Raw genomic sequence first — 15942 nt, forward strand, 5'->3', positions numbered from 1 at the left:
TTGACATGACATCTATAGATAATATTTTTAATAGAACCCAACTTGCAGACCATAGACAACATTGTCATAGAAAATACGTAGTGCCAACCGCTAAAAACAAAAAATCGTGATTTTGACATGACTACTATAAAAACGTTCAAAACGTCATACAGGTGCCGATGCAGTGCAGTTCAATTCAACAATGAGGGAACTTCACGTTAAGTTTAAGTAACAACTGTCACTCTGACGTTTAATCGTTTGTTTACGTAATGAATTGCAAATGGCCGACAATAATAAATTCGGAACAATTCTACTATCAAACTTGCGTTTGTATACAGCCGACTGATTCGCACCAAACTTCATACTGTCGCGCACTTTCGTAACGGTGTGTGCGCGCAGATCGCAATTTCACTCTCCACCAAACGTCCCAAAAGAAGTTTAACTTCTAAATTGGATGCATTTGGAATCAAGTAAGACTGGCGTGTCTAAGCCGGCGGTTATAAATAAATATGATATTTTTTTTCTATTTCTACTAATTCAGCCGCAACGTTGTGGAATCACTATAAGTGTTATAAGTACTAAATTTCAAGACTTTTTTCTTCTTCTTTCTTTTTGAAGAAAAAATAGACAATAATATTTTTTATAGATTTATTATTCAAAATAATATATCCGGAGTAACTAATGCCGGCGCTCCATTGGCACGCAAGTCAGACGATTTACAGTCTTCGGACTTTTTTTTCGCGTGGAGCACCCCAGGTCTGCGGACTTTTTAATCCGCAGACCAGGCTCGTTGGATTTCAAATGCCAGCGCTCCATTGGCGAGCCAAAAGTCCGACGACAATAAGTCTTCAGATTTTTCTACGTTCTGCTACTGGCCAACAGACGTTCAACGAAACGAGTATATAATTAATTTGACGAGTAAAACAGTCGACTTTGACAGCATAGATAATATACGTATATCTGACAGTTAAATCGTGATGGCGTTAAATGATACCGACGTTTTATGGGTTATTGGGTGGCAGATACCTAATGTAATAACGAAGCAAAGGGTACACAAATACTGGGTGAAACATTGGATAAGGAAACGAACGACATTATCCCACACAAATTTAATACGAGAATTGCGTTTGCAACCGAGCGATTTCCGCAATTATTTGCGAATGTCGGAGGATGTATACACAGAACTGTATAATTTGGTCTCCCCATTTATTAAAAAAAAAAATACTATGATGAGGGAAGCTATTTCTCCTCATGATAGATTATGTGCAACCCTGCGATTTTTGGCTGCCGGCGGAACATTCACTGACTTGCATTATAGAACTGCGATTGGAAGACAAACTCTGGGCAAGATAATTCCCGAAACTTGCCAAGTCATCATTGACGTTTTGAAAGGAGAATATTTCAAGGTGTGTATTATATTATACGTCATCTAATAAAGTTGGGCAAATTTACAAATATATCATTAACAAGTAGACATTGGTTGGTCTTATAAAGTGAACGTTTAGTGGATTGTTTTACCTATATAAATCATAGACGGCAACATCATAAGAATGGCAGACAAGATGCATTTGAGATAGGTATATATATAGTCACAAATAAGGCCATCGTTGACATGCTAAATATTCAATAGACCATTAGAATGCTGTACCTAGCCAGGACTCTCCATATAGGCTGTAAGCAAGCTGCTTAATTATTCCTGTTGAATGTATTGTAATACTAGTCATATTCTTCGAAAAGCAAGCATGGAATTTGATTTCTAAATGAGGCCACATAATAATATAGGTTTGCTAACATAGCTCAAATACTTACCATTTGTTGTATCGCTTAAGCTAAGGTTTATAGGCATAAAAACAAACAAAAAAACAAATATTTTTACAAGATATTTATTCATACAAAAAACATTAATTTATTATACCGGCTTTTGTACATTTTTGCTTAATATACGATAAACTGGTTGAGTATGAACAGTAGTTGCTGGCATTATTTTGTCACTTTGTCCCATAAAGGCAACTTCATGCATCAGCTTCTCGGCCAGCAATCTTTGTCCCTGTGACATCGATCGTAGTTTCATGGCCATCATTTTGCCAAAAACATCAAATTCATCTTCAGTCTTGCTTAGTTTGTCGGTGATTAATTCTAACACTTTGTTGGCGCTATCATTCGATTTTTTTCGTTTGAACGATGGGGGTTCTGGTGCTCTATTGAGATTCGACCTTGGAGTAGTCGACAACGTGGATGTTGAAGGCGAATATTCTATCTGTAAATAAAATGTTGATTATTTTTTGTTGCAGTTCCCTGATACGCACGAAGAAATGGAGACGATTGCAGAAGAATTTAATAGTAAATGGCAATTTCCAAATTGCCTGGGCGCAGTTGATGGGAAACACATTGCAATCGTGCCACCTGCAGGCGCCGGCTCCCACTTTTATAATTACAAACATTTCCACAGCATTGTTTTGATGGCGATTGCAAATGCTAATTATGAATTTATTTATGTTGATGTTGGAACAAATGGACGTATTTCTGATGGAGGCGTACTGAGAAAATCTGATTTTTTCAAACGTTTAGACGAAGGCAGATTAAAAATACCTGCACCAAAAAAACCTACTGCTAATTCTGATGCACTGCCATTTGTTTATATTGGCGATGAAGCCTTTGCATTACGTAACGATTTCATAAAGCCGTATTCACAAAGGCATTTAAATCACAGTAAAAGAATATATAATTATCGGACATGCAGAGCCAGGCGAATTATAGAAAATGTTTTTGGCATTTTAGCTGCTAGATTCCGCATTTTTCAAGCTCCAATAAACATGAAAATTGAAAATATCAATACAGTTGTATTAACTTGCTGTGTGCTGCACAACTTTCTTCGTCGCAAATCAACACATACTTATACTCCTTCTCATGACCTTGATAGGGAAAATCCTGAGACAGGTTTAATAGAGCTCGGACTGAGGTCACAGGGCACCTTAGCGCCTTTGGAAGCAACGACTAATCGGAACTCGACTGCCAATGCTAAGAAAGCGCGAGGAGATTTCGAAAAATATTTTAATACTACCGGGGCTGTCACATGGCAAGAAAGTATGATAAGCAATAGATAAATTAAACCAATGTAACAATTTAGTTAAAATGTTTTACCTCAATACAATCTTCGTTGTTTAACGAGTTGGAGTAACTCTCATCAGGAGACATGTTTTCCAAATCGTCCACCATGCTGGATATTGAGCTCGATTCTGTAAAACAAAATGTAAATTGTTAAAATACAACATAATACTCAAACTTGTTTTTTATTATCTCTCCCCTAAGTACCCATTCCTTCATACGGTTAATATTGATGTTGGTATAATTGGTGTAATCCAGTATATCGGGTATTTTCAAAATGTGTTTTCCGCTGTATTCCTCATAACCAAACTGTACCATTAATTTTGATTGATGATTGACGATTTATTGATTGTCTCTGAAGGAACCTAACTCGAGCGATTTTTGATTTTATGATCATTTCTTTTCTTCTTCTTTCGACCATGTCCGATCATAATATGGACCTCCACGGAGTGGAGGTTTGTATTGACAGATTTTGTTTTTACGAGAAATGGATGTCAGCCACTTGCTCAACATATTAGGTCCATACTCTGACTCATACACAAATTGAAATTCAATGTGTACTTGTCAGACCCAGGATTTGAACCTGGGACCCGACCACGACTCAATAAGCCGCGCTTCCACCGCCATGATCGTACCTATATATTATTATTTCTTACCTACCTCAGCAAAGAATAAATAATTTTATTGTGACTAGAAATGATTCATAGCTGTATGTTTTAATTGCTTAATAGTAGCTAATCTAATGCGATGTCACTTTCAGAGATACGACAATGTCATAGTCTGCACGTGTATAATAAATAGCTTTAAAGCATTCCCTCGTACCTATATATTATTATTATTTATTACCTACCTCGGCAAAGAATAAGAAATTTTATTGTGACTAGAAATGATTCATAGCTGTATGTTTTAATTGCTTAATAGTAGCTAATCTAATGCGATGTCACTTTCAGAGCTAGGTACGACAATTTCATAATCTGCACGTGTATAATAAATAGCTTTAAAGCATTCCTACGTACCTTCCATTTGGTCGTTCAAGAACTCCAAATTTTTATAGTACCACAGTTTGGGTAGATAAACTGCGTCTGTGCCGGCTCCGCTTCGATATGATGTCCTTACTTTATTTCTCTCCTTTCTGTAACCCGACCTCAATGTCTGTATTTTCTTTTTAACATCGTCGACCCTTGCCTGCGGCTCCACCTTGATTAAAATCTCCAAAAGTTCCGCATACGCCAAGGACTTGGCATCACGATTCTTGTATAGTGGGCTGGTCGTCTTCCACAACGATGGGTTGTCTTTAAAACAACTAATAAAATCTTCCAAGAAACTTTTCGAATGCACTCGTAGATCTACCATTGTTGTTATCGATGTGAGATGTCCGAACACTTTGAATGACAGTAAAATAATGATGGCGCTGTCGTCCGTCGGCATAGATATAAATAATGTGACGGTAAAGCGTGGTGAACGTACGAATTTCAGCGGCTCGGCGAGTAAAATATCAAACATGTTTGAAATCCAACGAGCCTGGTCTGCGGATTAAAAAGTCCGCAGACCTGGGGTGCTCCACGCGAAAAAAAAGTCCGAAGACTGTAAATCGTCTGACTTGCGTGCCAATGGAGCGCCGGCAAAACATGTTTGATATTTTACTCGCCGAGCCGCTGAAATTCGTACGTTCACCACGCTTTACCATCACATTATTTATATCTATGCCGACGGACGACAGCGCCATCAACTGTCATTCAAAGTGTTCGGACATCTCACATCGATAACAACAATGGTAGATCTACGAGTGCATTCGAAAAGTTTCTTGGAAGATTTTATTAGTTGTTTTAAAGACAACCCATCGTTGTGGAAGACGACCAGCCCACTATACAAGAATCGTGATGCCAAGTCCTTGGCGTATGCGGAACTTTTGGAGATTTTAATCAAGGTGGAGCCGCAGGCAAGGGTCGACGATGTTAAAAAGAAAATACAGACATTGAGGTCGGGTTACAGAAAGGAGAGAAATAAAGTAAGGACATCATATCGAAGCGGAGCCGGCACAGACGCAGTTTATCTACCCAAACTGTGGTACTATAAAAATTTGGAGTTCTTGAACGACCAAATGGAAGGTACGTAGGAATGCTTTAAAGCTATTTATTATACACGTGCAGATTTTGAAATTGTCGTACCTAGCTCTGAAAGTGACATCGCATTAGATTAGCTACTATTAAGCAATTAAAACATACAGCTATGAATCATTTCTAGTCACAATAAAATTTCTTATTCTTTGCCGAGGTAGGTAATAAATAATAATAATATATAGGTACGAGGGAATGCTTTAAAGCTATTTATTATACACGTGCAGACTATGACATTGTCGTATCTCTGAAAGTGACATCGCATTAGATTAGCTACTATTAAGCAATTAAAACATACAGCTATGAATCATTTCTAGTCACAATAAAATTATTTATTCTTTGCTGAGGTAGGTAAGAAATAATAATATATAGGTACGATCATGGCGGTGGAAGCGCGGCTTATTGAGTCGTGGTCGGGTCCCAGGTTCAAATCCTGGGTCTGACAAGTACACATTGAATTTCAATTTGTGTATGAGTCAGAGTATGGACCTAATATGTTGAGCAAGTGGCTGACATCCATTTCTCGTAAAAACAAAATCTGTCAATACAAACCTCCACTCCGTGGAGGTCCATATTATGATCGGACATGGTCGAAAGAAGAAGAAAAGAAATGATCATAAAATCAAAAATCGCTCGAGTTAGGTTCCTTCAGAGACAATCAATAAATCGTCAATCATCAATCAAAATTAATGGTACAGTTTGGTTATGAGGAATACAGCGGAAAACACATTTTGAAAATACCCGATATACTGGATTACACCAATTATACCAATATCAATATTAACCGTATGAAGGAATGGGTACTTAGGGGAGAGATAATAAAAAACAAGTTTGAGTATTATGTTGTATTTTAACAATTTACATTTTGTTTTACAGAATCGAGCTCAATATCCAGCATGGTGGACGATTTGGAAAACATGTCTCCTGATGAGAGTTACTCCAACTCGTTAAACAACAAAGATTGTATTGAGGTAAAACATTTTAACTAAATTGTTACATTGGTTTAATTTATCTATTGCTTATCATACTTTCTTGCCATGTGACAGCCCCGATAGTATTAAAATATTTTTTTGGTGCAGGTATTTTTAATCTGCCTTCGTCTAAACGTTTGAAAAAATCAGATTTTCTCAGTACGCCTCCATCAGAAATACGTCCATTTGTTCCAACATCAACATAAATAAATTCATAATTAGCATTTGCAATCGCCATCAAAACAATGCTGTGGAAATGTTTGTAATTATAAAAGTGGGAGCCGGCGCCTGCAGGTGGCACGATTGCAATGTGTTTCCCATCAACTGCGCCCAGGCAATTTGGAAATTGCCATTTACTATTAAATTCTTCTGCAATCGTCTCCATTTCTTCGTGCGTATCAGGGAACTGCAACAAAAAATAATCAACATTTTATTTACAGATAGAATATTCGCCTTCAACATCCACGTTGTCGACTACTCCAAGGTCGAATCTCAATAGAGCACCAGAACCCCCATCGTTCAAACGAAAAAAATCGAATGATAGCGCCAACAAAGTGTTAGAATTAATCACCGACAAACTAAGCAAGACTGAAGATGAATTTGATGTTTTTGGCAAAATGATGGCCATGAAACTACGATCGATGTCACAGGGACAAAGATTGCTGGCCGAGAAGCTGATGCATGAAGTTGCCTTTATGGGACAAAGTGACAAAATAATGCCAGCAACTACTGTTCATACTCAACCAGTTTATCGTATATTAAGCAAAAATGTACAAAAGCCGGTATAATAAATTAATGTTTTTTGTATGAATAAATATCTTGTAAAAATATTTGTTTTTTTGTTTGTTTTTATGCCTATAAACCTTAGCTTAAGCGATACAACAAATGGTAAGTATTTGAGCTATGTTAGCAAACCTATATTATTATGTGGCCTCATTTAGAAATCAAATTCCATGCTTGCTTTTCGAAGAATATGACTAGTATTACAATACATTCAACAGGAATAATTAAGCAGCTTGCTTACAGCCTATATGGAGAGTCCTGGCTAGGTACAGCATTCTAATGGTCTATTGAATATTTAGCATGTCAACGATGGCCTTATTTGTGACTATATATATACCTATCTCAAATGCATCTTGTCTGCCATTCTTATGATGTTGCCGTCTATGATTTATATAGGTAAAACAATCCACTAAACGTTCACTTTATAAGACCAACCAATGTCTACTTGTTAATGATATATTTGTAAATTTGCCCAACTTTATTAGATGACGTATAATATAATACACACCTTGAAATATTCTCCTTTCAAAACGTCAATGATGACTTGGCAAGTTTCGGGAATTATCTTGCCCAGAGTTTGTCTTCCAATCGCAGTTCTATAATGCAAGTCAGTGAATGTTCCGCCGGCAGCCAAAAATCGCAGGGTTGCACATAATCTATCATGAGGAGAAATAGCTTCCCTCATCATAGTATTTTTTTTTTAATAAATGGGGAGACCAAATTATACAGTTCTGTGTATACATCATCCGACATTCGCAAATAATTGCGGAAATCGCTCGGTTGCAAACGCAATTCTCGTATTAAATTTGTGTGGGATAATGTCGTTCGTTTCCTTATCCAATGTTTCACCCAGTATTTGTGTACCCTTTGCTTCGTTATTACATTATCTGCCACCCAATAACCCAAAAAACATAAAACGTCGGTATCATTTAACGCCATCACGATTTAACTGTCAGATATACGTATATTATCTATGCTGTCAAAGTCGACTGTTTTACTCGTCAAATTAATTATATACTCGTTTCGTTGAACGTCTGTTGGCCAGTAGCAGAACGTAGAAAAATCTGAAGACTTATTGTCGTCGGACTTTTGGCTCGCCAATGGAGCGCTGGCATAACACGTTTCTAATACCAGGCAAGCATAAGCGATTAGGATGTCACTCAGTACGAATCGGAACGATGAGAAGTTAATTACTGGCAATCGGGACGTGCAATCACCGTCTGTATCGAGGGAAACGATTGTATCAGGCCAGCAGAGTGTTTTAGGAGGTGAAAGTGAACAGTGCGATAACCGTGTGTCATTTGAATCTCAAGCGATGTTCGGGAGATCTAACTCTGTTAATTTCTGGGACCCTGGTAATTATTTTTCGAGTATTCTTTTTTTATTATTTTCTTATATTAAATATTATTTAATGTTAGGGAATCCAATCCCGAGCCAATTCTGATCCCGGGATTGGCATTTTTTTTCCATTGTTAATATATTTTTTTTTATATTTACAAATAACATTGATAAAATCGGTCAAAAAAAATCGAGTATAATTTATACTATTTAAGACATTTATTGTTAATATTGTATATCTACGTTCAATCTTGGAAATACATAATTAAGTTTAATGGAGTAAATAATATTGTAATATAAATAATAATGTGAATTTAATATGAGATTGCTGTTTCTGATAGTAAAGACTTAATGCATGGATTAGCGAGATTTAAAATAGTAAAGCAAATAATCATGGTGTACTTATGGCCTTTCCGCTTCATATATCTAATTAGTCAGCCAAATATGAAACTGCCGTAAAACGTATGAGATCATGGTGGAATTACTTTGTTAAAAATGCGAAGCATTGGTTTTTTCCAATCTTTCTCATTTATATTAATTTATGTGAAAAAATAAAATGAATCGGCAACTTTCACATGGGTATAAATCAAACTTCATTCAAACTCAGCTTATTTCTACTGTAGTGATTTGTTATTGAAAGTATTTTTTTCTGTTATATTTTCGTTTTTATTTTATTTTCCATAAAATTGATAAAAAAATCAATCCCGGGATTCATAGGTATCGAAAATAGCTCGGGTTCACGGGATTGGAATCCCTAGTGTAGATATATTCAAATTAACATATTATTTTAGTAGGTTAAATCAATCTAACCCAAATTATTTGGGTTCTAGATGACTTGAGTTGTATGCATTTTGAAGATAGTTTGGTTTGTATGGTTTTATTGGTAATAAGTTCATTATTTTATTCTTCTATTGGCACCGCCGGAAATAAAATGATGACGCTTTGTTTACATAACTAACATACGCAATAAATCGATGTTTTAATTATTGATTATTCTTTCTTATTAAATCTTTATTTCTACCGTTCAATATTGTATATATTACTAGCTGACCAGGCAAACGTTGTTCTGCCAAATAAATTATTTCTAGTGAATATTTCGGTTGTTAAATAGAAAGTAACGAATGTATCGTAAGTGTGTGGGGATGGGATCTATGACAGAAAGAGGAATAGAGCACTGTAGACGATGACCGCCGATAAAAACAAAAAAACATCAACCATTCATTTTCTCAATTCAAAAAGAGTAATGATGTTCATAATGAATGAATTACCTGTGACAGGATCTCGTTGCTTAATATTTATGCAATATCCGTCTTGTCCCTTCCAGAAAATTAGCGGATATTGGAGAGCGTCGTATGAACGGTGTGTGTCAGCGATGAACTCCAGATTATTGTTTCCTTCTTCGAATCACGATTTCTCGCGTCGATGTGCGGTCGCCAACCATGATTCCAGCAATTTCGACAACAACAGTCGCATTGAATCGACGTACGTGCTCTCCAGCTGGTGTTTTATCAGGATTGATGACAATAGCGTGATTGTCACTTTGCAATTCGTGCATGTGTGCTTTGAAGAATTTCAATAATTCATTGTGCTTATTCAACAGGGCGTCCAGTTCGCCGACGATGCGCATGGCATTAGGCGAATTGAGGCTATTGTAGCCGCAACGTGCATCCACATGATTGATATCCTCACCGCCGCGCCCATGAAGTAGATTTGTAAAAATGTATGTGGTTCGTTTGGAATTAGCAGCAATGAGCGTACTTTGTGGTATACTTGACCTTTGATTTTGAACGTAGAATGGAATTGTTGACCATTTGCCGCAGTATTGTGAACTATTTCTGTTGCTCCGGACGAAGTCATTTGGAAGCATGAATTGAATGTGCGAATGGACTTCAGGAACAGGTTTGAATCTGGAACCGTGCCAATGAGCAAGCTGTTTAATGGTTCTGGTGGTATCTCAATTTCTGGTAGTTGCACTTTTCCTGATGCGCAACTCATCCTGGCTGACTCATGTTTGAATTTGAGCAAAAGTTTAAAAGCACCAATCAGCACTTTCGGATGAGCGGAATATTCAATATCTGGCTCGTACTCGAATGCGAGACGAAGGAACGAAGCGGATGTAAATGTTGGCGTTGTCGATCATTTGCTCTGCGTGTGTTAACTACGAACCGGTGCGCTTGGCTCCGTTCTAATTGTCGTTGTTGATTTCGTTCAGCTCGTGCCTCTTGTGATTGAGATGCACGCAATTGCGACATGCTTACACGCACGTTTTTGTTATCTTGTTGGATGTGTTCGTCTGTTCTTTCTACTCTACTATTTTGCATGTTTGTTGCTTTATTCGTTCGACGGCACAAATGGCCCCCCTTGCGTCTTGCTGGCATTGTGCACTGTAATACACGCACATAAAAATAGATAAATTAAAATAAATCGTACAAAATTTTGCACGCACTGCGTTGTGATTTGCCGAATGAAATGTCAAAATGACGCGACGCTTCTCTTGAAATCTTCTCGGATGTAGTGCCATCTGTCATTCAACCACATAAATAATTTCGTTCTGTTTGAAATACGAACGACGGTTAAATTTGTTCATACAAAAATAATAAAATCGCGATTATAAAATGGGAGGATGGGGGTAGGAAAGTGAAAATTTGAGGTTATAAGTATTTTTTTATGTTAAATAATAAAAAAAATACAAAAAAAATTTTTTCAAAAAAATAAAAGAAATTTTTTCTGGATAGAGATACCCTAATCACCTAGCGGTATGAAATATACTTGTTGACCTATTCTCATACCTAACAAATATACATAAAAAAATTCATAAAAATCGGTCGAGCCATTTCGGAGGAGTTCGACCACAAACATCGTGACACGAGATTTTTATATATATAGAGATATATATTTTTTTTCTTTAACACGGTATTAGGTGAAATGGATTAATGTCAAATTGAAGTCGAATTTAATTATACATTAATCCTATAAATATGTATTCAAGGCGTATTTCGGCAATTCAGTGAATCTGAAATTATAGTGGTATGTTTAAATTGCCCTTCCATGGAAGAAGGCAGTAACTCGCAAAATTTGTGAAATTGAGTTATGAATGCCATCCGTTAGGTAATTTTGAAAGCTATATGTTCTGTTAACATTGAAATCAGTTTTATCACTAAAATACCGTTAAAATCCTTAGTGAAAATTTGGAAATTTGCTAAAATAATACACTATAGATGCTGGACTTGTGTTGCTTGATGTGAAATCCAGCATCTATTATGATTATGATCAGAAGGTTGGTTGTGTGTGACATATTGTGTTGAGGCAGGTAGATTGAGACACTTGTTGGTGATTATTAGTTTTATTTATGTATCAATATTTATGTATATATGTTATCACAGTATTATTGATTAAACTTTGAGTATGCAGATCTAAATTATACTTTTGGAATTTAGATATTAAAAAGAGGAACGGACAAGCGGCGCGAGTCGACTACATTTTGTGTTTTCGTTTCATTATTATTGTCCATGGTCGATCAATGACCATAGACAACAACTTGACATTTGTAGAGTTAAAATATAAAACCTCTACAATACATTTTTTAGCAAAAAAGCAGTCATTGCAACTATTTACTGCAGTTACTGCTTGTTTATGATTACTTTGTTTCTATTTTAACATCCTACTAATAAAAAATATCACCGTTTTTTATTAATTCACAGTATAAAAACTTGAAAAAATAACATAACTAATTGTCATTTATTTCGAAAGTGTGTGAGAGACAATTACTGTCTTCTTTCTTCCGGAAGAGCAGTATAGTAATATTCTCTTTAAACCAACCTGACATGCAAAGTTACTTGTGTTTGACCAGAGATAGTTCTTTGCTTCAATTTAATACATTTTGACTCCATCTCTATAGAATAAGGATTTATTTAACATGTATCTAAAAACGCAATATATATACAAATGTACACACATAAAATATTAAATATTTATTGACTCAAACGATATTGAGATTTGAGAAACGGGGTTAGTTTAAAAAAAATTATACCTACCCTTACAAAGCAGCAAAGATTTCAGTCACATTATGAGAGGAAAACAAATAAACTCAGCTTGGTGAGATGGGTAGATGATATCGCAAAAAATCGGTAGTCAAATGTCATCCTCTAGTCACACTACTGAGATTCAACAGTTACTAAAATACCTGAATTGTTATCAAGCTTCCATTGAAAGGTATTAAAGCTTCTTTCTTCTTTTGCCATATCCGCCCCTTAACTGGAGCATATGCCATATGGACACCATGCGGCGCCTCCAAGAATCCCTGTCGCTCGCCAGTCTTCTTGCTTCGTTCTAGGTCAAAAGGTATACACTCTGTAAATTATATTTAGCGGCCTTCCAAGACGCCGGAATCTGGTTGGCTTGAAGAACAGGCAAGCCAGGTTGAAGTTCTCTTCTGGCATTCGCAGCACGTGGCCGAGCCAGGTCCAACGTCGCCTCTTCACTTTCAGCGTGATGAGAGGCTGCTTGGTGCGATCTCTTATCTCCTCGTTGCTCCTAAAGTACCACCGCACACCCAGTATTCGTCGCAAACATCTGTTTTTGAAGCTCAGTATACGGTTGCTCTGAGCCTTTGTAAGGTGCCATGATCGCTACCGTAAAGCAGCACCGTCAGAATCAAATAGGCGGCATTTGGTTTTGACCTAGTACAATCGTGAGTTCCAGATATTCCGTAACGAGTTGAATGTTGTTCCAGCCATTCCCATTCGGATAGCGAGCTCTTTCTGCAAAATGCCATCTAACATGATGTGTACCCCCAGGTACTTGAAACTGTCGACGCTCTCGAGGTTTTGTCCGTCGCTAATCAGGATCTGGACAGGTGCTATTACAGGTGCTATTAAAGCTAAGCGGAAGTTAAATGATGAGAAATAGGTCTTTAGCAGTAGATGAAAGTGGAGGAGATAAAGTCGTTATTGCTTGGATGTTGTGAGGGGAGAGTTTATTTTTTGTTGTTACTAATAAAGATGACAGCGTGAGATTATTATCGTGAATACGAATGTAATAGTAAATACATTAATTAACTGACTTGATTCGAGTGAAAAGACGGTTGACTATTTTGAGTGAGGAACTCGTGACAATAGTAGTGCGTCGTGTGACGGACTTAATGAGTGAGTGACGATTCATGCACAATTTATACAAATGCAGTTCATGGGATCTATTTAAAACACAAGTTTGCTATGGGCTGCTATCGGCAGCTATCGACGGTAGTTTTTTCAATTTTGGTATCGAAGTATTAGCACTTATTGCAACAATTACAATAAATTAGCCGTCTTAATAGTCAAAACTATCTATCTCGCCTCTAAAATTTAACACAGCCAAGAGAGTTGCTGTTAAAACACAGTACTTATTTTAACAATTACAACTAATTTATCGTAATTGTTACAATATGTGCTAATACTTCGATACAACAAAATGAAAAACTACCCTCGATAGCTGCCGATAGCGGCCTCTAGCAGTTTTGTGTATAGAATAGATGCGCATATATTATAAGAGATATTATATAATTATAACAACCCCTACTCTGCCCACCTAAGGAAGAAGGCAATAACTGATTCTCACACACTTTCGAGATAAATTCGAGGTGAATTAATAAAAAACGGTGATAATTTTTATTAATAGGATGTTAAAATACAAATTTATTAAAGTAATAATAAACAAGCAATAACTGCAATAAATAGGTGCAATTACTGGCTTTTTGCTAAGAAATTTGAATTAATTTAACAGATGTCCATTTTTTCACTAAGGATTTTAATGGCATTTTAGTGATAATACTGATTTTAAAGTAAACGGAATACATAGCTTTCAAAATTACCTAACGGATGGTATTCATAACTCAATTTCACAAATTTTGCGAGTTACTGCCTTCTTCCTTGGAAGGGCAGTACTGATCTAGTTATAATATATTGAGGAACTGCTGACGATCATTATCGCTATACTGTTTTGTTTTGACAATAAACCATACAATATAATATTAAAGTGTGTCACTCATTTAATGGTGAGTGGTATGATTGCTACATATCCAAAGTATCGCTGCGGTGATTATATACAAGAAACATGCAGTGCAATAATGGTATAGCGCCTGCTTCCAAAGCTATGGGTCTCGTCTTCACTTGTAGTTTTTTTTATGTTTGAGTAGGTAGGTACATAGCAAAAATAAATGAGTTTGAGAACTGCTGATAATTATTCCTTGAAAAATCTTCGTGGAAGTCCACATCTCATTTCACTATAATAAAGAATTTAAATTTTGTTATAAGCACTTTATGCATTCACTGTTAGTTGTAAGTATATTATGCTAGAGCTAGGGCGTGTATACTAAGAAGTATTCCCGGATTGAAATTTCAATCAATCTCGGGTTCCGGGACTTATATTTTACAACGTTTTTATTAGCTCGTATTCTTGTTTGTCCGGTGGTTGTTTGTCCATTACAAATCTTGCAATCAATTTTTAACTAACTTTCCGATTAGCTAGACATTTGAAACGTTTAGAATATATCCGAACACGATGCCAATGCATTATTTTAATACTTTTAGCCATCTTTAAGCAGAATTGAATTCATATTCAGTAAATTCTGTTTTGTGTGGAAAGTTATTTCAGAAAAATCCGTAATCTAATCCACTATTATTGGTTGCTAAGTGGATGGTATTAGCAACTAAATTATTAATATATAAGTTCGTTACTATGGAGATCAAAATGACATTTCAGTATTCTATATTAATTGTTTTTTTGTGTTTTATTTACTTCAATATCAAGTACAAGTTTGAGCATATTGAACATAATAATTCAACAGAAATTTAAAAACGTTGTATATAAAAAGTTATTTTATTCTTGTAATTATTTTTAATTTAGAATGAATTTGTTTACTGACTGGATGCCAAGGTAATTTGGATACAAGAACACTGGACGGCGGACATCTAGGCGGCACACATTTTATGAAAATGCGTGATTAGTCGCTTGCTCACTCTGCCTCCCTCCTGAGATAGTGTGAAGCGAAAGATGCCATCGAAATAATAACCAATATATTAGGCGACGTCATAAATAAATAAATAGTTAAATAATTAAATAATATAATATTATGCGTGTTTAATCTGAGTGATTCAATGCATACTAGTGCCGCAGTAGAGATGGCAACACAGATAATATGAGAGTAGAAAACCATAGCAACCGAAATCAACAACCGTAACCATAAGTATGAGACCGATGGCAAGTAACAACGAACACGAAACGAATTATTAATGTCATTAATACTATTATATACAATCAAATATAAAGACACTGAATATAAGAAGAATTATTCTACGATATTATGTAATCGATCGATCGATAATCAATCACTCACTTGCTATAAATTAGAGGGGAATCGGAATAAACTATTCACGAAATTATGTGTTATGGTATGTAACTAAAAATCTAACGTACAATGCAAAATTATCCGATTTGCATTATTTATGTATCAGTGTGAAGTGCAACACGTGTTGATACATATAAAATTAAAAAGTTAACTGTTTGATCCTTTAAAGGATTAATGAAAATCCTCCAGACGATAATCGGAATTTTAAACGAAATGTGATTACTGTGAATGTAAATGTAATGTCATATTATTTTCTTTTTCTTTT

General features: G+C 35.8%; 3 protein-coding genes across 3 annotated transcripts in view; 2 read left to right on the forward strand and 1 right to left on the reverse strand.

Annotated features, from left to right (window-relative positions):
- LOC147069135 (E3 ubiquitin-protein ligase RNF13-like) overlaps positions 1-15942 on the forward strand; it is a 538012-nt gene that overhangs the window by 387693 nt on the left and 134377 nt on the right. The window lies entirely within an intron of this gene.
- On the reverse strand, positions 1854-4499 carry LOC147069136 (uncharacterized). The gene is made up of 3 exons (XM_085951496.1): positions 4101-4499; positions 3121-3215; positions 1854-2236 (listed from the first exon to the last, which is right to left on the reverse strand). The coding sequence occupies exons 1-3, from the start codon at positions 4435-4437 to the stop codon at positions 1889-1891; spliced, it is 780 nt and encodes a 259-aa protein (XP_085807622.1). The 5' UTR covers positions 4438-4499; the 3' UTR covers positions 1854-1888.
- LOC147069137 (inactive ubiquitin carboxyl-terminal hydrolase MINDY-4B) overlaps positions 8109-15942 on the forward strand; it is a 79603-nt gene continuing 71769 nt past the window's right edge. The window contains exon 1 of the mRNA XM_085951607.1: positions 8109-8310. Within this exon, the coding sequence (XP_085807733.1) occupies positions 8109-8310 (202 nt within the window). The remainder of the gene's footprint in view (positions 8311-15942) is intronic.

Source organism: Rhyacophila brunnea, unplaced genomic scaffold (genome assembly GCF_057557595.1).
Source record: "Rhyacophila brunnea isolate RB1 unplaced genomic scaffold, BYU_Rbru_1.0 scaffold_24, whole genome shotgun sequence".
NCBI lineage: Eukaryota > Metazoa > Arthropoda > Insecta > Trichoptera > Rhyacophilidae > Rhyacophila > Rhyacophila brunnea.